We start from the raw sequence: 27,727 nt of genomic DNA on the forward strand, positions 1-27,727 counted from the left end.
TTACATAGATTTCTTTTTCTTTTCTTTTTTCTTTCTTTTTTGGTATTTTTGAGACAGGGTTTCTCTGTATATCCCTGGCTGTCCTGGAACTCACTTTGTAGACCAGGCTGGCCTTGCACTCAGAAATCTGCCTGCCTCTGCCTCCCAAGAGCTGGGATTAAAGGTGTGCGCCACCACCACCCAGCTCATTTTTCTAGTATAGACTCTTTAATATATCCTTTGACTTCAGCTTTAAACTCTTTGGAACTGAAGTCATGGTATGTACATTAGGAAGCTAAAGGGTTGCGGATAGAATGCATGTAATAAAACAAGCAATACCTAACTGAGGGGAGGAAGGGACCCAGCTGGAGGGAGTGGGGAATCATGAGGAACTGCAGTGGATAGGGATGTGCAGAGGGTAGGGGAAGGGATATGACACACATGCACAAAGATGTAAACTAACCTAAAAAGTGGATAAAGTCTGATGTGATCAAGAAGTATTGATTTCTATAATTCATCTCTTTTGCAAGATATCAATAATACAATCAAACATTCTCGATGAACCTATCCATTTGCAACTTCATTCTTAGAGCCTGGGATAGATGGCTTTCTGAGCATTTTCCTGTCAACTGAGAAATCATTTGGACAGTATGGAATAATACTAAATCTAAACACATTTTTACACTGGCCATTTGGGGCTGGAATGTATCTATTGTCATGCCTATCTCTTTGGATACCAAGTTTTTGTTTCTTTAAATTTGACTCTTCTTGGCAATTCCAAAGATGCAGAGTTTAGGAGCGGTTTTTAGACTTCATGTTCCACGTGGTTGTGATTCGCATGTTGAAAGAAGCGATTATCAAGTTCTCTGAATTTGGGAACCTTGAAAAACAAAAGAAATACTGTGACACTTAATGCTTCTGTTGCCTGGCCTGTTATCAATTGGTTCTGAAGCAAAGGTGTTTTCTGGAATTATTATCTAAGCTTAGAAAAACGGTGAATTCAAATTATTCATGTTAAAGGAAAATATAAAAACAAGTCATTTATCTCGCCGACTTTGACTGCATTCTCTACTTCCCACACCCAGTTTTCCTACTAATCTGTTGAAGCTTCTATGCCAGTCAAGGTGTGAAGAAAATGCTTTGGGAGAGGGTGACCCTGTGGTCAACAGGCCGAATGTGGGAGCTGGAATGAAATTTAAGTTTGTTAGATACAGGAACTTTTGATGTGTGAAGTTTAAGTTTGTTAGATACAGGAATTTTTGATGTGTGCTTTCTAGAAGCCTTCAGTCTTGCACAGTACATCTGCTTTTTCTTCCTACTTTTACCTTGAACACAATACACCAAACTATTGGATAGTAGTTTCTATGAACACCTTCTAAGAATTGGTATAAAAGAACAGACATGACAATTGTTAGTTAAATTCCGTGTTTACTTAGTTTCTGCTTTGGAGAGGAACTTTTTATAATTTTTATTTTTCATTTATTTATTTTACTTTATTTGTGTGTGTGTGTGTGCCTGCATTGCATAGAGGAACCCATGAAGGTCAGAAGAGGGTTTTAGATGCCTGGGAAATGGAGGTGGTTGTGAGTCAGCTGATTTGGATGCAGGAAACGAACCCAGGTCCTCTACAAGAGAACTATGCTCCCTTCACTGCTGAGTCATCTCTCCAGCCCTTAACTTTTGATTTTTCTCTGGATAGAAGAATTGCCTTATTTTTCGCTCTGTGACTAGGAAGTTCATGCATCACATGCATGCTACACAAGTATGGGACTTAAGTAAAGTTTTCCTCAGTGGAGTTGAGACAGGTAAGCAGAACTCACTTCTTCCCAGGCAACTAAGCACTGTAGTGCATGATACAAAATGCTCTTAAAATTTCTGTTCATTCTAAGTTCTTTCAAGTTATTTTATAAGAATCCCTGGTGTTTGCTTTTCTATAAGTGAGCACACATGTTGGGTCTTAATTAGCAGCTGTTAGCCTCAGACTTACTAGGTAGATATATCTTGATCAAAAATGCTACCAATCTAACAGGCAACTGCTCTACTCTTAAAGCTAGCACCAGCTGTCTCAGGGATTCCACAGATGTCTTGAGAAAACTACAGAAAGAGTGTTGAGTGACCCCAGTCAGGGCTATTGTGGCCTGTTTGTACCAGATATATGCTATCAGAAGGCACAATCACTTCTAGATGACTTTGTGCCTGTCTCCATGCTGGTCAGAGGGAAAGCGTTTCCTCTGGTGCTGGCAGAAGGACTTGTATGACGGGTGTTGAGAGGCAACGACACGTGTTGTCCCAAACTCAAGCCTTAATGAGTGTGACTATAGTTAGGAGACAAGGCTGTGTCTTGAACATCAACAACAAGGTGGCTGTACATGTTCCAATTATCCCTTCTCATGCTATAAGTGCATGCTGCTCAGCTTTATCCGGTGAGCTAAGAGGCACTGCAGCATTGCCTCTCCTGATGTTGTATATCAGACAGGACTTCTCCTGAGTGATCTTTCTTTCTTTGAGTAGTTGCAAGCTGAGCTGGTAATAAGAAAGCAGCAGCAGAGACCGAGGGAATGCAACAGCAAAACAGCAGGGATGGTATAGTGGCAATGGCAAGTTGACTAGGAGCTTATTTTTTTCTCCTTCCTTCCTTCGTTCCTTCCTTCGTTCCTTCCTTCGTTCCTTCGTTCGTTCGTTCCTTCCTTCCTTCGTTCCTTCCTCTCTCTCTCTTCCTTCTTTCTTATGTTTTTCATTTCTGTTTTCTTTTCTTTCTCTTTTCTTTTTTTTTGTGACAGCCCGCCCCCCCCCCCCCCCTCTCTCTCTTGCCATGGTCTGGCTGTCCTGGAACTTACTTTGTAGAGTAAGCTTGCCTCAATCTCACAATATACTGAGTGTTGGGATTAAAGATGTACACCACTACAGCCTACCGTGGTATCAAGTAATTAACAGCTGACAGGCCATGTGGATAAGCAGCTGCTGGAAGGCTGGAGATGCAGTATTAGACCAAGCAGCAGACACAGCAGAGGATCCAGAAGCAGACCTGGTAGAAGCATGTGTGGGCAGTGCCTGGCTCCAGGCTGCTCTGACCCTCAGATAAGCCTGGTGTCCATTCAGTGACTGGTTTTCAGCACTCTCTTCCAAGAGCCCTAATTTGTGCCTGAGGATCTGCTTCCCAAAGTGGCTTTAATTCGCAAAAGGTTCTCACATTCACCAGAAACAAAATGACAGAGTGTGGCACTCTGGCTATTCTTCCTAGTGGCAGCTGAGCTGTTGAATGTCTTAGGTGAAGAATCAAGTGGATAATCCAAAAGCAGCCAAGGTGGTAGAAGGTAGCTAGCAGGAGAGAGAGAAACAGAGAGAGGGGGAGAGAGAGAGAGAGAGAGAGAGAGAGAGAGAGAGAGAGAGAGAGAGAGAGAGAGAGAAGAGAAGAGAAGAGAAGAGAAGAGAAGAGAAGAGAAGAGAAGAGAAGAGAAGAGAAGAGAAGAGAAGAGAAGGGAAGGAGAGAGAAGGGAAGGAGAGAGGGAGAAAGAAAGACCAGAAAACAGAGATAAGACTACAGAAGGAGAAAAGGCCTTGTCACCATAAGAGGAGCCAGAAAGGGTGATGTAAAGGTCTGGTCACCATAAAATTCAAAAGCACAATGAAGTCTCCTAGGCCAAGTGTCTAAGCCAAGGATGGGAGCAATAACACTGGCTACTGGCAAGGGTGGATGATTAATTTCAATAAAGGTCCTCATACTCTACTCCTACATAAGGACTATAACCCTATGGAAAACCAGTTGCCATTGTTTCTACCTAGCTGCTGTCCCTGCAGACACCCCCAAACAAGAAAGAGCAGACGCTGCTAAAGTCCAGCATTTGGAATGTCCTCCTTGCCTAGCCATTGTATTGATATGGAAGAGCAAAAGGGTCCTTGGCTACCTGAATGGTGACAGAACTGTCATCTACATTGTTTTTGAAGCCTGTACATTACCTTCCAAGAAACACAGTCATCAAAGCAGTATTCATCAGGTGGCTGGTTCCAGACAGGCAACTTCAGAATTAGACCTGTGTTGGCAAATGGAGATCAAAGCACATGAATAGGGAAGGCTTCTTCTTTGCAAAGTAGTTATAATACTGTTATGAAAACACCTCTTTTTGCTGACATAATTAGTTAGCAGAAGCTTAGCACATTTTGGATTTACCAGTGAACTTGTATCTTCCGCTAAGTAATGTAGTAATTGGGTACTGGCAGGAGTTCTCAATGTTATTATTATTATTGTTTTGAGTTAATTTTAAAGTGGTTGAGAAGTCCCAGTCCTTTCATATTAACCTTTGAAGTAGCCATGGTTGCAAGCATTTACCATGGAACCCAGCTAATGTTCCCTTTTGATGCAGACCTGTAAGTAAACCTCCAACAATCGCTGAGCCAATGGAAGATCCCAGTGCTGCTGCCTGCATAGCCATAGACCTAGGTAACCAAAGTCAAAGAATTAGATGTTTTTCTAAGAATGAATGAAAACAAACAAACCTTGTCTACTGAAGGTAAACGTGTTTGCCATCTTGTGGACAATGTATTGTTTTACCTACAAGCAAATGTGTGGTCACTTGTGCTTGTCTATTTTCTATTTTTTTTTCCTTTGTCATTCACTAGCCATGGTTAAGAAAGCATTCATCAGATGAAGTTACAGACTTTCAAAAGATTGATACTTGATTTAACTCATACAATAAATATCTACTGAATATCAGTTCCTAAACCCATCTTCTAGGCAGTAAGAGGGATAATATCTAAAACAATATAGCTGTCATTTCCTTACCACTCCACATAAACAACTTTAGTGAAATAGAAGGCCCATTAATAACATTAGAAAAGCTAAAGTGCAGCACACATGTTAGGGAGAAGGCAATGAAGACACTGAAGAACATGTTGGTAATGCCAAAGACAATTATCTTAAAATAGTGGTTCTCAATTTTTATAATGTGGCAGCCCTTTAATGTAGTTCCTCATGTTGTGGTGACCCCCAACCAAAAATTATTTTTGTTGCTACTTCATAACTGCAATTTTGCTGCTATGATTAATCTGCAGGATATCTGGTATGCAAGCCCTGAGAAAGGGTCATTTAACATGCAAAGTGGTCTTGACCTACAGTTTGAGAACCATCACCTTAAGATAAAGATAATAAAATATTGGGCCTAGAGATGGCTCAGTGTATAAGGAAGATTGCTATCCAGTCCTACTATCTGAGGTGGATACCTGGATCACACGCAAGGAAAGAATCAACTCCTGCAAGCTGCCTTCCTGACTTCCACGTCCACATATGACATGGACATGCCTTCTATTTTCACACACACACACACCCCAAAGAAAATAAGTGTAAAACTTTTAAAAGCCATTATAAGTTGGGGGCAGAAGAATGTATAAGCAGTTGTGGAATGTGTATGACTACTAAATTAATGGAAGGTGAACTTTGAACGTGGTGCCATCACTAGCATAGTGCTTCTCTCAAAGCGGGCCGATAACAGAGTTGATGAAAGATTAAACAAGTGAATTCTGTGAAAGGAGGCAACTGGAAAAGTTTCATTCAGGGTATTCTTTCCTTTATGTCTCCTTGAGCATAGAATGATAACAACGACAACAATAGGAACAACAGGGACCCACCTTCATCACTATGTATTTCAACAAACACAATTACAAAGCACAGGACAAGAGACACCCATTGGTTTTTTTACTCACCCAGTAGACATCCCCCAGCTTATGGCCACAATGCTGGCAAGGCCTCCAAAAACTCCAGGTAAGCCATGCAAGTTATGAACCCCACACGTATCATGGATCATCAGTTTATTAGCTAACAATGGCTATGGTTGTAAAAGAGAGGAAGATCATTATTTTGTGAGGCATAAAGAGCTCCATACTGGAGCAAACCACTGTCTAGAAGAATATACCTATAAATTCATATCACACACACATATATAAAATATACACTGTGCTATTACTCAATGCAAATGAATGGTTACAATGTTATAATAGCAAACCAAATTAGTGTCCCATCATGTCCACATTTACTCCTTTTTTAAAAATTTGAATTTCTGATATAAACAGCTAGAAGCTACTCATTAGCATAACTTCCATACATGGTACATTAAAAAATATCTGTAGTTCTCATGTACTTCAAAGTTTGTTTATTGTATGTCTATGCTCTCTGCTACTTTGTATTCTTTGGCCTCATCTCTCCATTTTTTTTTTTCTCTTCTCAGAAGAGGAAATCTTATCCAAGGCTTGATTTTCTTTTGAAATTGAATTGCACCCATGCCAAACACTTTGAGATTTATTTATTTAATTTTTAAGATTTATTTCTGTTTATAAGTACATGGTAACCATCTTCAGACACACCAGAAGAAGGCATTGGATCCAATTACAGATTACAGATCTGGAAGAGCAGGCAGTACTCTTAACCGCTGAGCGATTTCTCCAGCCCCTCCAAACACTTTAAATATAGTTGGAGATAATACAGTCCTTAGTATCTAGATTGGAAAGGATTGACTTCACCTTCTTATCTTCTAAGAACATCTCATTTGTCTCATTAGAACACAAAGTTCACAAATAAACCAGAATAAAAGATTCTCTGGAACTTCTTTAAAGAAATAAACATAAGTCCTTAACATTGACTTCATGTTAAGTTACTGATAACTAATACTAAATTATCTTCTCCCTCACAGAAGTCAGGAAAGAGTCACTGCATGGCTCCAATATGCATGGTATTTCTGAAAGAAAGATAACTGGCCTCCAGGGAAAGGCATGTAGGGAAGGGAACACCATTTCTCTTTCCCACTCTTCCCACTGCTTCCTCCCACTGGTTGGACATGAGAAGATAATGATTCAGATTTAATGTTTGGTTCAATATACTTATCATACATACACTAAAGAACTTGTATCCAAGCACAGAGATGATCCCTGCAATGCTTCCAATGGTCATAGCAGCATATAGGGGGATTTCCATGTCTGCACATGTGCCCACAGCAACACCTCCTGCTAGAGTAGCATTCTGAATGTGTACCTGAATGGAGGGAAAACCATGAATGAGGGGAGAGGGCTGCGGCAATGTCAGAAAGACAGGAGGAAGGCAGAGTCCAATGAATCCCAGGTTAGTTTACATATACATGAAAACACACACACACACACACACACACATACTTTTCTTTCCTTGAAACACATTATGGCCTGGAATATCTAAGATTGGAGAGAGAACCAATTTCAGCTCATGAGAATTCTCAGCTGGCTGGTATACCCAAAGAGTTTGGCATTTATCATTTTAAAAAGAGTACCTGTTCAGTATGATTTTAAAAAATGTACTGAAAGTTGTCTCTTATGACACAAATTGTAAGCAGTTGAAATATATGTTCTTAACCTTGCTTTATGTATGCCATATAAGAGTTTCAGAGATGGTCAGTATTTATGGACATTTTCTGCTTTACCAGAGGATCCTGGTTCAGTTCCCAGAGTCCACACAATGGCTAACAACTGCTTTGTGATTCCAATGACAGGGGATCCATGTCCTTTTCTGGCCCCCATGGGCATTGTATGCATGTGGTCCACTGATATGCTTGCAGACAAAAATCCATAAACATAAAAAAATCTTAAAATACATATCCAACGCAGCAGTCATTTCCGACCCTAGGTTGGAAAAGAAGAGTTCTTGATCTGAGGTTTGGTCCTGAATGACAATTTCTCTAACTCACAGGCAAGGAGCTTGAGGCAAGGAGTTGAACTTTAAGGAAAAGATGTCACGTTACTTTTTGGGCACACAGAAGTTGTAAAAATTACTTCAGAGAATTCCTACATGTCTACATTCCTCCAGCATTGAAATCTTGCATAAACATAGAAAAATAAGATTATCATTACTTCAATCTCATTAAAACTCTTATTTGGAGCCAGGTGGTGGTGGCACACGTCTTTAATCCCAACACTTGGGAGGCAGAGGCAGGCGGATTTCTGAGTTTGAGGCCAGCTTGGCCTACAAAGTAAGTTCCAGGACAGCCAGAGCTACACAGAGAAACCCTGTGTCGACCCCCCACCCTCCCCAAGCCCCCAAACAAACAAACAAACAAACAAAACTCTTATTTGAATTTAAATAGCACCCAACTTGTCATTTTAGTTTCATAGAGCCATATTTGGGGTTATTGTTTCTGGTTGATTTTTTTTTAAAACCATGCACATATACAATAAAATATAATCACAACTAACTCCTATTTTCTTCTTCCAAATTCTCCTGTATTATATGTATTATACTATTCTAGCTCCTAATGTCACAATTTGAGATCCCACTAAGCCCAGTTGGTGCTGCTCAGACATGCAAGGGTGTGGCGCCATCCACTGGAGGAAGGAAACTTTACCAGTGACTGCACAGGATTGTTGTTACTTTGAGAATACTTGTAGGTAGGAAAATAGAGCCAAGATCCACCGTCTTACTTCCTAGTCCTAGTCTTTGACAAGTCAAGAATTAATGGGAAATTTCTATGGAGTTAAGAGCACTTAGTTTTACTATGTAAAAAAAAAAAAAAAATTCTGTCTGACTTTAACTGACCAACATAAATTACAAAACTGTGAATGAATAAATATTATTTTCAAAACATTCTCCAAAATATAACTGTTGACATTAAGGGAGTTTCTATTGGTTGAATATTGACACTTACCATATCCAGCCTGCCTCGGCGCTCCACAAGGCTGGACAAGGCATAGGCTGTGATCACACAGGCTGCAAGGGACATGTATGTGTTGACAATGGCCCTATACTGATGATTTCCAAGATCAGCAATGGCTGAATTAAAGCTGGGCCAAAATATCCACAGGAAAAGTGTTCCTGTAAATCATAAATGGTGTTAGTTATTATAGGGAAGACCATTTTAAAGGGTAGTTTGTTCTGGGAATTGATGTCTGTCCTTTTCGAAATCTTGATCATCAAAAAGTGAGGCAGCAGTACAGGGGAACGACAGGGCCAAGAAGTGTGAGTGGGTGGGTGGGGGAGCGTGTGGGGGACTTTTGGGATAGCATTGGAAATGTAAATGAAATAAATACCCAATAAAAAAAAGTGAGGCAGAACAGGGACTACTGACCCACCATAGAACAAAGTGATCTCCAAATGATGCCTTTTGAGAATCTTCACACACATGTTCAAGTGTAGGTATTACCAAATAGGCAAGTATCAGGTTCATTTTACTCACCGATCATGGCAAACAAGTCAGAGTGGTACACAGATTCTTCATTTGGGTGTTCACATCTGAGTCCAGGCCGATATAACACACCTGCTACTGCTAAGCCAAAGTAAGCTCCAAAGGCATGGATTGTCATTGATGCTCCAGTGTCAGATGCCTACCGGGACAAAATGCATTTGCAGAAATGGAGGTGAAACTGGCTCTCAATATAAGCAAAAGGACAATGAAAGCATTGTTTGGGGAGATGTTAATGAAAAGATAAAACAAGGCAGTAAAATGAGAAAAAGTACTACAAATTCTTGAGACATGCAACGGTGAGGTACTTCTTGTGATGTGACTATCAAAAATTACTAAATACCCCTGAAATTCAGAATGTATAAATCTGGAATATATTATCAACCTAATAGAGTTGTGTTGGTTTTTAGGTGAGACCATGTTTCTTAAGAGCCAGACTCTTACAGAGCATCCAAAACTCACTAGACTATTTCAGGTTGGAGAAATGCTAAGGGAACTATGAGGTATTATACTTGATGTAAAACAAAAATGATTTATGTTTATTTGGCTTTGTAGTTAAAGTTAATTTAGCTATACCTCAAGTACTTGAATCTTAAATAACTATAACTCAAAGACTTGAACCTTCAAAGGCCAGTTTCCCCAATTTGTTCCCCATTATTTTACGCAACACATGAACATCTGCTGAGTTCAAATACTGATTTGAAGAGAATTTTGTTCCCGTGTTAGGTTCTGGTATGGATTTAATCAAACATTCTCCATTTTTGGTTTCCAGAGAGAAAATCTAGAATGTTGAGCCATGGCAATTCTGTATGCAAACTAAGGTAGGTAAATGAAAACATCACAAATTTATTCAAGATCTTCAGAGTGTTGTAGTAGAAGAAACTCTTAGTTTGTTCCATCTTTGACTGAACAAGGATTCAGTACCCTTGAAGAGAATCATAATTGAATTGAGTTCAGTTACCACTCTAGCACACATATATTCTCAACTTTAAGCTTTTCTGAACACTTCCATATAGGAACCTTGCTTCTCTTTAGCATACTGTTTCAGGAGAGAGATAGGTGACCATTATTCATACTTGGACTTTACAAATGCCATATGAGTCTGTGTCACTCTAAAAATGCTCACCGATTTGTAGCAAAAGAGCCCTTCCCATTTCCTCCTCAGAATTCATCAAATTAGTCTTCACTTACACAGGACATTGAGCCTATAAGGCCTTTGGTTGAACTTATCTTCTTACAAAGGCAGTGCCACCAGTTTCTAGACAGCTACTTTTATGCACTGCAACTCAAGTTCCTCCTTTAGTCCACCGTTACCAATGAACCTCTGGACTAGAGATTCCTTTGGCATTAAGTACTTGTCTCCTCCTTAATGACTAGTGAGCCTCCAACGTACTAGCTTCCTTATCACATTCCCAGAGAACTCTATCCTTGTTTCTTAATCTACACCCAACAGTCTTTCTGAGAAGCCCACTTTCCACTTTGTTTCCATGTCTTTGGGTGGGTGTGCATGCTACAGTTTAGATATGTGATGGGGATATCAAAGGCTCATGTGTTGGAAGCTTGGTCTTCAGTGCAGCAGTTTTCAGAGATGTGGCTTTGGGAACATGGATGCATCATGAGGGATTTGATACCTTCAATGGATATATTGACTGGAGCTTCCATAATTGAGCGAACATCTAGAACTGATGAGAACTGTAGGAAGTATGTCATTAGAAGAATAATTTTGGTCCCCAGCCCCTTTGCTTCCTGTCTGCCAGGAGGAAAGCTGCTTCACTCTGATGCATGCCACCAATGTGAGGGTCTACCACTCTAAGGTCCAGAAACAATAGACCCAAGGGCCTACAGGCTAAATAAAAGCTCTGAAGACATGAAACAAAATGCATCTTTCCTCTTTTATCCTCTCAGATAATTTGCCATAAGTAGAAATTTAACATAGATAGGATATATTTTTTTGATTTTCAATGACCCACAATACTTTAAGCTTTGTAAAGATAGAAACCTTAACTAATTTTGTTTGTTGGCAAATCACCAATACTTGAAAGTTAAAATATTAGCTCTTGAACCAACTGTTCAATATAAGTATAAATAAGTGAAAAATTTACATCAGAGTGGTGAGAAATATCCTAAAAATTATTTTCGATGGAATCAGTGACATTTCATAGAGAAGAAAAGAATTGTGCCCATATAAGTCTTTATCTGGGACTATTTAAACAGTTGTTTAAATATTAAGTGGGAATGGATTATTAATAGCCAACATGTTGTAATCAAATGTGTGATAGAGTTAGAAAAGTGTGGCTTATATCCAGACTGAGACTCAGGTGAGTCATTTAGCATCTGTGATAATTTTACTGTGGACAAACAGTAGTAACAATGGTTTTGTAAAGACAAGATGAAATAATATGCATCTCCCTTTGCCCTATTTTGCAATAAACACTCGCTAGAATGTGGTTATTTCTTACTATTTGGTTTGGTGACACTCTTGCCTTTATGAAGAGTGAGCAGCACCCCTTGTAGTATCCAGAACCCATAATTAGAGCACAATAAGCATATTTTTCTCACCCTTACCTGAAATAATTCATTAACAAGATATTCATTGCCAGCAAATACAGCAATTTCCAGAATGGTCATGATCAACATTTGAATGGGGCTTGTTTTCCCCAGGACAGCGCCAAAGGAAATTAGAACTGTGGCTGTGCTGAAGTCTGCATTTATCATACTGTGGATGAAAGAAAGAATGGATTGAATAAAGAGTAAATAGCATACCAAAAAAGAACAGTACGTTTTAGCTTTGAACTGGGCACTAATCCCACTCATGAGATTTTGCCTTCATGATTTAACTATGCCCTGATTTAGGAGTTAAGATTTTAACATATGAACTTGAAGGCGAGGGCACATGTATCCACAGTCAAGGACACTCACTTGTAGATTCCGAAGTGAAATTCCTCTCCGTGGCTGTGAAGAAGGCCTTGCATAATTGTACCCCATTGGAGGCCCAGAGCAGCAAGAAAGAGGTTGAAACCCACACCACTGAAACCATATTTCTTCAGAAAGGTCATGAGGAAGCCAAACCCAACAAATATCATGACATGCACATCTTGGAATACTGTAAAAGAGAAGAGGAAGAACCATTTTGTATAACAAGAACACCAAGAGTTGTGTTATAATATTTAGTACATGCTTTCACCTTTGCATAAAACGTCAAGAGGAGATCATTATCTGTCATGACAACTTGATACAAGCTTGAGTCTTCTGAGAAGAGTAACCTGGATTGAGAAAATGTCTCCATCAGATTGCCTGTAGGCAACTCTGCAGGGCATGTTCTTGATTAGTTGTTGATGTGGGAGGGCTAGTTCACTCTGGGTGATGCCATTTCTAGGTAGGCAGTCCTGGGTGGTATAAAAAATCAAGTTGACCAACTACAGGGCATAAGCCAGTTAGTGAGGATCCTCCAGTGGCCTTCAGTTTTCTGCCTCAAGTGACTTTTCTCAGTGGTGACCTTAGAAATGAAATTAACCCTTTCCTACTATGGATTGATTAAAGGGGTTAGGTAGGGTATTTTCATTATTTGCTCCCCTGAACTTGATTGATGGCTCCACATCTAAGAGACAAAATAATAAAAGTCTGATGGACAAACAAATATTGGAATGAGCTAGTCCCATTTTTCAAATGTATACGTAGTATTAATTCTGAAATTGTAGCCAAAAAAGAAAATAACTTTGTAGCAATTTCTAAGTCATCCTGAAGCCCTAAATCAACATATAGGGGGTTTTCCCTTGAAGAACAAACTAAGACTTGTCTGGAGTCCTCAGCTTAGCTGTCCCAATTCTATTTTGTGACTGTGCAATGTTGGGCAGGTCATTTAACGTCTGGGAACTTTAGTGTTTCATCTGCAAGACTAACAGAACCTACTTTACAGGTTAATTTCCAGTGAAATGTACTTGTCGGTAGACTCATACAGTTCAAATAAGTCATGATCAAACATAAGATAGCCAATACCCAACACTTTGCCCTTAAGAAGCTTGTAGCTGGAAAGCATAATGTTTGAATGAACTATATATAATTTTAGCAATGAAATTAACATTTACATAGTATTTTGTATATATTGCTTTGTTTGAGATTATTTTTATTCCTGATCTGATTCTGCTTTTGTGTTATGGTTTCCAATTTTGTCTTTTTGTTGGCTTTGTGTGTGTTTCTTGTGGGGATATTTTATTTGTCTATCTATCTATATATTAATTAATTAATTGTATGTCTGTTAGTCTGTTTCAGAGAGAGAGAGAGAGAGAGAGAGAAAGGTTGTGGGGGTTGCATGGGAGGAGAAGTGCAGAGTTTCTGTGAGGGGTTGAGGAAAAGGAAGGTGTGATCACAATATATTATATTACTGTTTTGTTTCAGTTAAAAGAAGAAAATTGCTAGGCTGGAGAGATGGCTCAGAGATTAAGAGCACTGTCTGCTCTTCCAGAGGTCATGTGTTCAATTCCTAGCAACCACTTGGTAGCTCACAACCATTTGTAACGGGATTCAATGACCTCTTCCGGTGCGTCTGAAGACAGTGTACTCATATACATTAAATAAATAAATCTTCTTTATAAAAAAGAAATGCTACTGATTATGTTAGAATATTGGCAGTTTCTTATGGTTCAATTTTATATGTAGGAAAATAGATTCATCTGAGATAAAATTGGAAACATGCAAAAGCAGAGAATGAAATATGTAAGTGGTCGAAGGACATTAAACATTTCAGTCAAGATTTAGACAGAAATGGGCACAGAGAAGATGTGCCTAGAAACCATGTCTTTGAGAGGTCGACCTTTGAGGCCAGCTACTCTACACAAATGAGAGAGCCAACATTTATTTGAATCAAGTTTGAATTGTTCAAATCCTTTATTATTTGAATACAGTGGGAATGCCAAGATGCCCAAAGCAGAACACTTTTTTTAGGCACACAGAGACTCCTCACTAGCCTGTAGTTCCTCTTTCCCTCCATTCTACAATCAAGCTCAGACACTGAGAGTGGGTTTCCATCCAAGAATGCTTATTTTGGTTGAAGTTGCTTAGTACTGTTCAGATTCACCTTTTTGAAAGGCCTTTATTTCCCATTTCCACTGGCTCCACTCAGGGCAACCCCACATTCTGCAGTCACTCTGGAAAATACTCTTTTCTTGTTTGAAGTCAGCTCTGTCTCAGAACAGAGTTCACCAAAGCCTCATACAGGAGAGCATTTTTTTTTTCTTCTTGGAAGGGAAAGGACGCCCTGATGCTGGATGAGCCATGTTTTAGAGCTTGCCACGGCATTAGCCAAGACCCTTTTCTTCCCAAATTTGTCTCCCATTTTTCATGGTACTCACCTCATCTTGTATTTCTCTTAGAAATTCCAGAACCTGGAAGATATTTAACACTAAATAGCTGCCAACTAGTATCAATTTGTTAAATGTTTGAAATATAGTTGACCAAGTGTGTGTATTATTTTAAAGTTGTCTTACCACCATTTAACCTTTCTGTGTTTATATTTGATGGTAGATTTTACTGGAGCACAATTAAAACAAACGAAGAAACAAAGAAGAAAACAGGAAGAAACTTGCGTGATTCTTCCTAACCATGACTTTGACAAATCTTTATGGAATTACATTACCTCTACTTTTAAGGATGGCTTGGATTAGATATTGTTCAAATGGTCATCGAGCTCTGCACATTGTTTTATTCATTTTATTTTGATGTGTGATTAAGGCCCCAAAGTCCAGTTAGGTATCTTGTTCTTGTTTGTAATTATAATGGTAGAATAGATCCAATTTTATTTACTTAGCTGTTTTATTAGTTAATGTTTTTCTCTCCGTAGCTGCGTATATGAATAAAATGTATTTATGTCATACCAGAACCCCTCCCTTCTTCCTGCATTTTTATTTCCTCCTACTTTTAAAATAGTTCATTGTGTCCCATGAGTATAGGGCGCCATCTACTGGAGCCCGGGCAACTTACTGTGGATCACAAACCTGAAGAAAACTGACTCTTCCTCCTCAATGGACCCTAGAGGGTTGGTTGATAGCTATTCAGCTGGATGTGAGAGACCTAGGGTTCCTTCCTCTCCGTGCTGTAGTGTGTTGACTGGCTTGATCATATGTGGCCTGTGCAGGAAGCCACAGTTACCGTGAGTTCAAAACTGAAAATGTCATGTTATTTTGCAGCAAGCTTCTCTTACTTCTGGTTCTTACAATGTTTCCATCCCCTCCTATGTAATGTTGCCTCAGCCTCTGGAAGGAGGGCACGTGATTCAGAAGTTCCATTTGGACACTTTACCATTGTTTATTTTATTTTACTTTTTAATTAATTTTTTATTCGTTTACATTTCAAATGATATCCCTCTTCCCCATTACAATTGTTTTAATGCAGTATTCAAAGTTTTTTTGCCACCAATATCTTTTATGTTTTTCCTTAGAGTTCTTTTGTTTCCTTCAGTAATCTACTAGCCTTAAAGTATTAAGTACCCAAACCATGAAACTATTTTATCCATCTTTTGTAATGTCTCTCATTGGTGAGAATTGTCCTGCAGGTTCTATTTTTATTCCTTTTCATGGAAAGCTAGATGTTTCATATGTGGCAGAAGACTTCTTGTATCATCTGAGAAACCAACTTATATTTTTTTAATTTGGTTTTGCCTCCAATTTGAGTTACTGATTTCTGCCACAAGAGGGCATAAGCGCTTCGTCTGAGAGTCAGGTTGCTAAAAAGCTTATGTGATCTGAAGGTATTTGACCCTACCTGCTTGATAGTTACAAATCAAACAGCCTAGAAAAATTAGGATTGCATTAAGAGCTTGTGAATGGAATCCTGGCAAATGCCCACTGGGTTTTGTGCATTAAGGCTCTGCCTTTAAAATAATAAAGTGAACTCGACTCGTTGTGAGGACAAGCAGGCCTTATTTAGGGATTTGCCAGCTGCAGAGATTACTTTTCAAAAGTTTACAGAGTGTTTGAGGTGTTTCTCAATTAATGGCTCTCCGCAGAGGTCTGGTTTTGAACTGAAAGTGCATTTGACAGGATCTGGGGACATATTTGGTTGTTACGATCTGATGGGGTACAGTGGGGTACAGTAAGGGCAGACTGGCACTGTTAATAACCATGCTACATGTACAGGACAGCCTCCCCCACCCCCATACTAAACACTTCTTTCTCTAGAAATCTAGACCCATTCAAGAATTAATTCTCTTCTCAATGCAAGGGTGCCCAGCTACCACAATGGACATACGTCTCTTACTATATTTGTTTTGTTTTTATCGTTATCTCTCTTGTTGGTATGCATGCTCATTCACTTTTCAAATAGATGGAGCATATCCAACTACACACTTATTCAGGAAATATTCCTTCAGAAAGAGCAAGTCTGAAGATAAAAACGGTGGCATGAGATCTCACATAGATACATAGCCAGGATATGTGCATGGCATAAAAGAACAAGCAAAAGCTTCCAGGGGACACAGTGGACCAATAGGAAGAAGGAGAACGAAGACAAGCCAGTATCTGCTTGTGGCCTCCAAACCTACACACAAACACTTGCGAATATGCACTCCACTTGTGTGTACATATTCACACATCCACACAAACGTGACTCTCAAACTATATTATACACTTGTATGAAAATGTTCATCTGTTGTGAGAATATCTTTTTTTTTCTGAAAATACTTCTTGCCATCATAATCTGAAATGTTGCCTAACCCAGCAACCGAGTTAATAATGTGACTTAGGGCTATTTAACATACATAGTCAGTTGTCCTAGTATATACTCAGCCTATTTAAGTTTAATTTGCCTTTAGGGCAATGTTATACTTAATCTTACTATATCCTGGATTTTTCATGTAATCAGCTTTTACAACCTAAATGCATAGATTTAATTTAAAAATATATACCGTTCCATACCACTGACCAGATGTACTCTATATGTGTGTGTGTGTTTGTGTGTGTGTTTGCGTGTATATGTCTTATGGTAATTTGCTGAAAGTGCCAACAATTTGAGAGCAACCTAAAAGAAAACAGATATCCCATAAATGTTAGAAGCAACACATGGATATAAGTTGATAAATCTGTCTGAGTTTTTAGTAATATTCTGGGTGAATTGTGGGGCCCTTAAGGTTACTTCTTCCGTTGTTGTGATGGTTTGAATGAAAATGGTCCCTACAGTCTCATATACTTGAATGCTTGGTTCCCAGTAGGTGAACTGTTGGGAAAGATTAGGAGTTACGGCCTTGTTGGAGTGTTGCTGGGCAGGACCTCTGAAGTTACAAAGTCCTGTTTTGGGGTTTGAGAGATGGCTCAGTGGTTAAGAGCATTGATTGTTCTTCTAGAGGTCCTGAGTTCATTCTCGGCAACAACATGGTGGCTCATAGTCATCTGTCATGGAATCCGATGCCCTCTTCTGGTGTGTCTGTAGACAGCTACAAGTGTACTCATATATATAAAATAAATAATTAAAAACAAACAAACAAACAAACAAACAAATAAATCTTTTTTAAAAGTCCAGTCACTCTCTCTCTCTCTCTCTCTCTCTCTCTCTCTCTCTCTCTCTCTCTCTCTCTCTCTCCTCTGTAGCCTTTGGATCAGAATGTAGCTCTGAGCCATTTCTCCAGTGCCATGCTTACCTGCCTCCTGCCATGCTCCCCACTACGATCATAATAGACTAAACCTCTGAAACTGTAATCAAGGCCCCAACAAAGTGTTTTCTTTTATGGTGTTTCTTCATAGGAATAGAACACTAATGATGATGCTTGTAAAAACCTGTTAAAGATTTCTGTAAAAATCAATGTCTCACCCCTTTCTCATACCATGCTTTCTATGCTGGTTGATAAATACATAGCAAAGCTTCTTTTAAGGTCAGGTAGACTTCACACACACACACACACACACACACACACACACACACACACACACACTAAACAGGTTATGGGCTGTGCAAGAAAGGTCACAATGAAAGAAGTAGAGAATTCAAATTTGGGCTTGTTCTTAATCCAAAGTTTTCTAAGAGGAAATTTTAATTTTTACTATTTTTATGTTTATGTCTTATGTTTACTATTTTCTGTTATTTTTTCTTTTTACATATAAAGTAAAACATAGTTATATCACTTGCCTTTCCCCTGTTTTCCATCTAGCCCATCCTATGCCCTACCATATTGAGAGTCTCTTTGTCTTTGATAATTTTTATTATACACAAATGACTCACACATACAGGTATGTATATAAACATGGATAAATAAATAAATAGAACCTTCTACATCAATCACACACACACACACACACACACACACGCACACACACACACACACACACACCTGTGGCAGCCATTACCTGTTGGCCAACTACTCCTGAACATGAGTTATGTGTGTCCTGGAGTCGTTGATATGCCCAGTGTCTCTCCATTGGAGCAAACTGATTTTTTTCTTTTTCAGCAGGTATAAATGACAGTTTAATTGTTAACCTTTTTACTCTAGTGTCTAGAGTTTCATTCATCCAACTATTTAAAAAATATAACAATCAAAATTCCAACTCAATTTTTCATAGAGCAATTTGCAAGTTCATCTGGAATAACAAAAAACCCTAGGACAGCAAAAACTATTCTCAACAATAAAAGACCATCTCAAGGAATCACCATCCCTGACCTCAGGCTGTACTACAGAACAATTGTGATAAAAACTGCGTGGTATTGGTACAGTGACAGACAGGTAGATCAGTGGAATAGTATTGAAGACCCATAAATGAACCCACACATCCATGGTCACGTGATCTTTGACAAAGGAGCTAAAACCATCCAGTGGAAAAAAGACAGCATTTTCAACAAATGGTACAGGCACAATTGGCAGTTAGTATGTAGAAGAATGCAAATTGACCCATTTTTATCTCCTGGTACAAAGCTCAAGTCCAAGTGGATCAAAGAACTCCACATAAAACTGGATACACTGAAACTAATAGAAGAGAAAGTGGGGGAAGAGCCTCGAGGACATGGGCATAAGGGAAAATTTTCTGAACAGAACACCAATAGCTTATGCTCTAAGATCAAGTATTGCCAAATGGGATCACAAAAAAATGGTAAAGCTTCTGTAAGGCAGAGGACACTGTCAATAAGAAAAACGGCAACCAACAGATTGGGAAAAGACCTTTACCCACCCTACATCTGACAGATGGCTAATATCCAATATATACAAAGAACTCAAGAAATTAGACTCCAGGGAGCCAAATAATCCTATCTTTAAAAATGTGGGTACAGAGCTAAAGAAAGAATTCTCAACTGAAAAATACTGAATAGCTGAGAAGCACCTAAAGAAATGTTGAACATCCTTAGTCATCAGGGAAATGCAAATCAAAACAACCCTGAGATTCCACCTCACACCAGTAAGAATGGCTAAGAGCAAAAACTCAGGTGACAGCAAATGCTGGCAAAGATTCAGAGAAAGAAGAACACTCCTCCATTGCTGGTGGGATTGCAAGTTGGTACAACCACTCTGGAAATCAGTTTGGTGGTTCCTCAGATAATTGGGCATAGTCCTACCTGAGGACCCAGCAATACCACTCCTGGGCATAAACCCAGAAGATGCTCCAACATGTAATGAGGACACATGCTCCACTATGTTCATAGCAACCTTATTTATAATAGCCAGAAGCTGGAAAGAACCCAGATGTCTTTCACCAGACAAATGAATACAGAATATGTGGTACATTTACACAATGGAGTACTACTCAACTATTAAAAAAATAAATTTATGTGATTCTCAGGCAAATGGATGGAACTAGAAAATAGCATCCTTAATCATCAGGGAAATGCAAATCAAATCAACCCTGAGATTCCACCTCACACCAGTCAGAATGGCTAAGATCAAAAATTTAGGTGACAGCAGATGCTGGTGAGGATGTGGTGAAAGAGGAACACTCCTCCATTGCTGGTGGGATTGCAAGTTGGTACAACCACTCTGGAAATCAGTCTGGCCGTTCCTCAGAAAAGTGGACATAGTATTACCAGAGGATCCAGCAATTCCTCTCCTGGGCATATGCCCAGAAGATGTTCCTACTTGTAATAAGGACATATGCTCCACTATGTTCAAAGCACCCTTATTTATAATAGCCAGAAGCTGGAAAGAACCCAGATGTCCCTCAACAGAAGAATGGATACAGAAAATGTGGTAGAGTCACACAATGAAGTCCTACTCAGCTATTAAAAACAATAAATTTATGAAATTCTTAGGCAAATGGATGGATCTGGAGGATATCATCCTGAGTGAGGTAAGCCAATCACAAAAGAACTCACATGATATGCACTCACTGATAAGTGGATATTAACCCAGAATCTTAGAATACCCAAGATACAATTTGCAAAACACATGAAACTCAAGAGGAAGACCAACATGTGGATACTTTGTTCCTCCTTAGAATGGGCAGCAAAATATACATGGAGGGAGTTACAGAGACAAAGTTCAGAGCTGAGATGGAAGGAAAGACCATCCAAAGACTGCTCCACCTGGGGACCCATCCCATAAACGGCCACCAAATCCAGACACTATTGCATATGCCAGCAAGATTTTGCTGACAGGACCTTGATATAGCTGTCACTTGTGAGGCTATGCCAGTGCCTGGAAAACACAGAAGTGGATGCTCACAGTCATTTATTGGATGGAACACAGGATCCCCAATACAGGAGCTAGAGAAAGTACCCAAGGAGCTGAAGGGGTCTGCAACCCTATAGGAGGAACAATAATATGAACTAACCAGTACCTCCCAGAGCTCGTGTCTCTAGCTGCATATGTAGCAGAAGATGGCCTAGTTGGCCATCATTGGCAGGAGAGGCCCTTGATCTTGAGAAGATTATTTGCACCATACAGGGGAATGCCAGGGCCAGGAAGTGGGAGTGGGTGGGCTTGGGAGTAGGGTGGGAGGAGAGTATAGGGGACTTTCCAGATAGCATTTGAAATGTAAATGATGAAAATATCTAATAAAAAAAAGTCGTCCTGAGCGAGGTAATCCAATCACAAAAGAACACACAGGGTATGCACTCACTGATAAGTGGATATTAGCCGAGAAGCTCGAATACTCAAGATAGAATTCACAAACCTCATGAAGCTCACAAAGAAGACTGACCAAAGTGTGGTTACTTCAGTTCTTCCTAGAAGGGGGAACAAAACACCCATGGAATGAGGTACAGAGGCCTGTCCCACCTGGGGATCCATCCCATAAGCAACCACCAAACGCAGACACTAGTGTGCATGCCAATAAGTGCTTGCTGACAGGAGCCTGATATAGTTGTCTCCTGAGGGGATATACCAGTGCCTGACAAATACAGAGGTGGATGCTCTCAGCCAACCACTGGACTGAGTACAGGGTACCCATGGAGGAACTAGAGAAAGGTCCCAAGGAGCTGAAGGGGTTTGCAGCCCCATAGGAGGAACAACAATATGAATTAACCAATACCCCCAGAGCTCCCAGGGATTAAACTAACAATCAAGGAGTACACATGGAGGGACCCATGTCTTCAACTGCATATGTAGCAGAGGATGGCCTTGTCAGTCATCAAAGGGATGAGAGGCCCTTGGTCCTGTGAAGGCTTTGTGCCTCAGTGTACTGAAATGGCAGGGCCAGGAAGCAGGAGTGGGTGGGTTGGTGGGCAGGGGGAGGCAAGAGGGGATAGGGGGAAAAGGGATAACATTTGAAATGTAAATAAAGAAAATATCTAATAAAAATATAACAAAATAAAATATGATAAGATAAAACAAAAACTATCACTTCAAAGTTGGACAAGGCAAATCAACAGAAGGAAAAGAGCCCAAGGAAGGCACAAGAATCTGTGCCATTCTGTGAACTCATATTTTCTGAGTGAATAGAATTCTTAGGCAACTATTTTCCAACCACCTCCAAATGGTAAGATGATTATATACATCATTTACCTACATTGATCAGTTATTAACATTTTCTAGATTTGCTTTTTCCTCATCCTACAAGTAGGGGTATATGTACCCATATTCAAAATCTTTAAAATTAGTTACAAGCAGGTAATGTAATATATTATGCTATGTAATTAATAATTTCAGCATGAATATACTGAGATTAAGTCATGGTAAATGACCACAATATCAAAATATTTGCCTCCAAGAGCTGAAAACTTGGTCTAAGAAAGCCCATGAAATTACATACGAGTTTCTATATCTGGTTCTAGTCAAGGTTCACATGCTTTTTTGTTATTTGTATCTCTTTAACTTGAAGTTTGACCAGTCATCATCCCACATACCTTTTATTGGTGGTTTTATTTTGCTGTTAATGTAGCATACTTTACTACTTGGAGGCAGTTGGTTGTTGACCATAATTAAATCATAATAAGCATTTTATCAGAGGTATAATAATGAGGTATTGTATACACTGCCTATTGAATCCATGAGATGCAGCATTTGTGATGATTAATTAGGTCACATGGTTAAGCATAGACTGCCAGATTTTTCCACTATAAATGTTCCTTTGTCTTGTGACTAGGAGTATGCCTTGGTAATGATTCCTTCAGATTATTTGAATGGAATATTTTTCATCAAACCTCATCCAGTAGCTTCACAATTGATTGATGTCTTTGGTTGCATATACTACCACATAGGTAATGCCAAAATATAATTTTTCTATATATCTATCCTTAATGCCTTTTAAAATTAAAGTCTTAATTTATCTTATATTCTCTTTCTCTTTGTCCCTGTCTGTCTAGTCCTGTTTATCTATCTATCTATCTATCTATCTATCTATCTATCTATCTATCTATCTATCTATCATCAATCAATTATCCCCCCTCTGTGTATGTGTGTGTGTACATGCCAAAGCATGCAAGTAGATGTCAGAAGACAATGTGTAGTGTCAGATTTCTCTTCCATGTGGCCATGGAAATCGGTTGTCAGAACTTATGGTAGGTAGTGTATCAAATGGAGCTATCTCTCTTGCCCCATGTCACTTTTTCATATTTAGTTAGAATTCTCCTGTAAGGTTAATATTCACTGTCTTCCTCTTACTGAAAATTCCAAGTTATTCATTTGGTCCTCTTTCAGTTTCCTGTATTGTCTTACTCCTTGTTCATTGCTTATGTCCTGATCTTGCAGGAAAGTGAATAGTCTCTGAATAAACATAGGAATAAATTCTGACATGGCAATTTGAAACATAAATCACAGTTTTAAATAGTTTGCTTGTCTGAAAAGTCAAAATAATTATGAGTGTTGTGTAAATCCTTTGGAGCTTTATACCTTCAGTGTTTACCAAAAGGAGGGGTTGTAATTGATTGATGATAGATAGATAAATAGGTGATAGATAGACATTTGAGTGCCTGCAATACATGCTCAGACAATCTGAGAAGGTAAAACTATTCTCATGACAATTGAAGATTATTTCTTTCATTGCATCAATGTTTCTACATATGGTAAAGGTGTTAGCATGCAAGTTTCTGTGTCTTTAGCAGAAAGAAAGCAAAGTTACCAAGTTGTCAGATTATTCATGAAGAATTCTGTAATGAAGCAGTAAATGTTACTAACTTCATAAACTAATGACTTTCCCTATATGTCATTTTAATGTTTTCTGTAAGTATGATAATCCGTATGATGCAAATATGTGTAACACACTCCTGACGTGTAATGACAGAAGAAACATAGTTCTTTCTGTGACTGTTGAGCTCTGAGCTGAACTAGCATTTACTGAAGTAGGAGCTAAGTGTTATATTAAAAGAGACTGCCCTGTGACTTATAATTCTTCCTTCAGTACTTAGCATGAATTTTCTATAAATGAATAAATGATGACTATCATTTCAATGAATAAAGTTGAGTTTCTTTTTTGTTTTATTGGGAAATCTTCCAAGTTTCTTGAAAACTAGAATCCTAAAAACAAATTTGGAAATTTGTATCTATTACTTTAAACTTATTGATTACCTGTGACTTCTCAAGAACTTCTTAGTAATATTGTTGGTGATATAAATAAGAAGTAAATAAGTACATATTTTACAGTGAGGCATGTCAACATTTATGTAATATATTGAGTCACTACATATTTCAAGAGAACAATGTATAAAAATACAGAATGTTTAAAATTACTCATGGGTCCTTGATCCAGTCAAAGTGAAAGTAAAAAAAAAAAATTAGTTTAGAAAATTACAAAAAGATCATTGGTGTGGTTTCAGTGTCAATTAGGCAATAATGCCCTGACATTTTTAGAGTTGGTACATAAATTAACCAAGCCACAAAGGACTTTGTCTTTCAAATCAAGCTTTCACTGTTCTGTTCCCAAGTTTGACTTATCAGTTTATGTCCCTTTGCAGAGTGATGCTCAGGTGTCTTAGAAGCCAAACCTACAGAATATACAGTATTGCAAACTAACATCTCAAAAACATGATACTTCATCTGTGTAAAACACTTCTATGGTATGTCTAGGAATATGTGTAAATTCAAGGTTTATGTGACATCACATCCTATTACTAAAAAGTCCTAGAATGTGCAAGTCAGGGGAGAAGAAAATACCACCCCTATCTGCGCACTTTACTTTACTAACAAATGCAAGTTGGCACCTTACTTCACATGTCTGTGAGAAATTCAGAAGTTTTCAGCACTCTGACTGAGAATTATACAGGTACTTAATAGGTCTAAAGAAATTCAGGTTTCTCTGCCTTAAAATCCTAGCATATGGCATAGTGTATCATACCAAGTGGGCATCCAAAGGTTTGTTGATTTGATGTGAATATTGTTTGCCATAAGGAACATTGATGATTTCTTTTCTAATGAGTGGTACTTATGCATAAGTTTTCTATGGGTTAATTGTTTGAAATCTAGAGAAACTATATATCCCAAATCATGCAGTGTCTCAGACTACTCTACGATTTTTTTTTCAACAAGGGTCATGTAACTCTTAGAATTTGTTAGGATGTGAATCATCCATAGAGAATGCAGATTCCATGTTGCATGTTGAACAGGGAATGTACAAAGATTGACCCCTAAGATAATTTAGATAATTTTAGTTAGGCATTTTATTAGCATCTAACACAAACACACACACACACACACACACACACACACACACACACACACACACACACACACACACACTCTCCCACTGAGACAGATACTTTGTGAAGGCATAGACTATGCCCATTTTATCTGTACTATTTACTGCCTATTTCCTACAGCCTAGAAAATTCTTTACAAAATCAGAAGAATAATGAATATTTTCTTACTATATTATAATACTAACAAATTCCCTGATCTTAGCAAATGACATGAATGTTGTAATTGTTAGTATATCTTTTAAAAATACCATTCTGTGATATAATTACTATATATAAAATAATACATATGTATTAGGGTATTAGGTTCCATGTTCATGAAAATCAAGTCAAATTAACATACCCACTACCTTTACATAGTTAGTTATGTATATGTGTGTAGTGAGATTTAACATGCATGGGCTTAGAAAACTGTAAGTATAAGATACAGTATTAGCCAGACAGTGGTGGCGTACACCTTTAATCCCAGCACTTGGGAGGCAGAGGCAGGCAGATTGCTGAGTTCGAGGCCAGCCTGGTTTACAAAGTGAGTTCCAGGACAGCCAGGGCTATACAGAGAAACCCTGTCTCAAAAAACAAAACAAAACAAAACAAAACAACCCCCCCCCCAAAGATACAGTATTACAGTATTAGTTCCCATTGGCAGTCTGTACACTAAAAGCCAGAAATCAATCATCTATTATTAAGCTAGAGAATAATTAACATATTTGTTACTTTCTCCACCTTGTCTTCTGCCTCATTTTAAGCTTGCTTAGAATCTTTGACACCAGGTTTAATGTTTCAGCTTCAGTTGCGGAAGTTATTAGGTTCTCAACATCTTTATATAATTTTATTATAATATCATTAATCTTGGAGAGTATTTTGGCAGCTTGTTCTTTATACTGCCTTGCATCCACTTTCTTCATGTGCAATAGACAGTGGTGTTTCACTATAATGAGGTTGAAATTATTTTATCTTTGAATAGATTTTTATAATGCATTCTTGCTATTTAAAGTATTTATTCAATGAGTGAATGACTAAAAATATAATATATTGCCAAAAAACTTAAAATAATTCTATTTCTTTTATTTGTCTCTAAATTGAAAAGTATAAAATTTAATCAGATGTACTATTGAATATCTAAGAATATAAAGGTATCTGGGTTGAGAATGTGGCCCATGATCCTAACTCTGCCCTTAATTTTGCTAAGTCATCCTTGGTCATAATTCATAAATGAGAAAGCTTACACTACATGCACTCCTGAAAAACATAGGCATGAGAGCATTGTTTTAATATGTTTAAACAGGTGTCATAAACAATAATAACAACTGACATTTTAAATGCCTTAAAATTTTAAAGTTGTTTAAACTTCATTTAAAAATATAGAAATAATGGTCTATTATTATCTCTCTTGGAAGATGAGCTAATGATGGTGTCAGGCTCACGATAATACCTCAGTAAGTGGTCCTTAGTATATATTAACCCTACCATAATCTGATTTTCCAAACTGGAAGCTCCATTGTTCTTTTCCTTCAGTTTCTATTCTCAATGAAGTGTTCTATTTTTTTTAAATTAAATGTTACCATTTCCAATTAAATAAACTGTCTTTCTTTCATAGTATTACAAAACACAGAATACATAAATTAAAACTCCAGTAACTTCCTTCTTCAGCCTAAATATCTTTTCAGGTGTCCAGTTGAAATGTGAAAGTTATTAGCTTTTTAAGGTTTTCATATAATTTTATTTTAATGACATTAATCTTAGAGCATATTTTTGACAGCTTGTTCTTTATACTGTCTTGCATCCTCTTGATCCCATATGCAGTAGATAGTGGTGTCTCATTAAAATGAGATTGCAATTGTTTTATCTTTGAATAAATTTTATACTGCATTTTTGCTACTTAAAGTATTTTTTCATTCAGGATCCAAGGTGACATTCTGGTTCCCCTTTCTTCACTCCATTCTACCTTTATCTTTAGTATACAGCATTTGCCTTTGGTTCCTTTATTTGAGGATGGTGACCAACACCTTTATTTCTTACAGAATGTGTAAACAAACCCCCAAAATCAAAGATAGTTATTTAGTGTTAAGAATTCAATGAAGTAAAAACAACACAAATTATGTGAATTTTGAGCTCATTATTCTGTTATTTGAACAAACACAGATTCTATTTAAACACTTTCACAATAGACAGAAAACAAGAATGTCCTAATGGGAACATATAATACCCATGACACTATTAAATACCAGCAATTCTATCAGTACATCAAAAATGTAATAATACATATTATCATATTTACATATTTACAGAAAGACTTCGAAGAAGCCAAAGGAGTATAAGAAGTAAATTGCTTACTTACAGGGATACAACTGAAAAAATTGGCCCTTTTTTGCTGAACTTGAGGTATTACCCTGCTGGGTAGCATTCTGGTGGGAAGCATTCTTCTGGGAAGCATTCTGCGGTGTCTCATATTCAACAAATAATCCAAATAAAACAATCATAGCAACTTCCAGGCTTATGGCCATGAGAGGGAATTTGAACCTCAT

At 38.1% G+C, this 27,727-nt stretch overlaps 1 protein-coding gene across 1 annotated transcript; it reads right to left on the bottom strand.

Moving 5' to 3' along the window:
• Positions 1-784: 784 nt before the first annotated feature.
• Positions 785-27,727, bottom strand: Rhag (Rh associated glycoprotein). Its single transcript, XM_021149507.2, has 10 exons — positions 27,541-27,727; positions 12,087-12,270; positions 11,733-11,883; positions 9,162-9,309; positions 8,634-8,800; positions 6,860-6,997; positions 5,677-5,798; positions 4,343-4,413; positions 3,937-4,010; positions 785-859 (listed from the first exon to the last, which is right to left on the bottom strand). Exons 1-10 carry the CDS (start codon positions 27,725-27,727, stop codon positions 785-787), a joined length of 1,317 nt encoding a protein of 438 aa, XP_021005166.1.

Source organism: Mus caroli, unplaced genomic scaffold (genome assembly GCF_978045245.1).
Source record: "Mus caroli unplaced genomic scaffold, Mus_caroli_1 scaffold_18, whole genome shotgun sequence".
In the NCBI taxonomy this organism is placed as follows: domain Eukaryota; kingdom Metazoa; phylum Chordata; class Mammalia; order Rodentia; family Muridae; genus Mus; species Mus caroli.

Excerpts from the sequence above, each read along its gene's own strand:
- Rhag (XM_021149507.2), bottom strand. The coding sequence starts at position 27,727 with ATGAGGTTCAAATTCCCTCTCATGGCCATAAGCCTGGAAGTTGCTATG. Across the intron at positions 11,884-12,086 it reads TTTCACTTCGGAATCTACAA|TATGATAAATGCAGACTTCA; the intron begins GTGAGTGTCCTT and ends TTTCATCCACAG. Across the intron at positions 860-3,936 it reads ATGACTGTGTTTCTTGGAAG|GTTCCCAAATTCAGAGAACT; the intron begins GTAATGTACAGG and ends TTGTTTTTCAAG.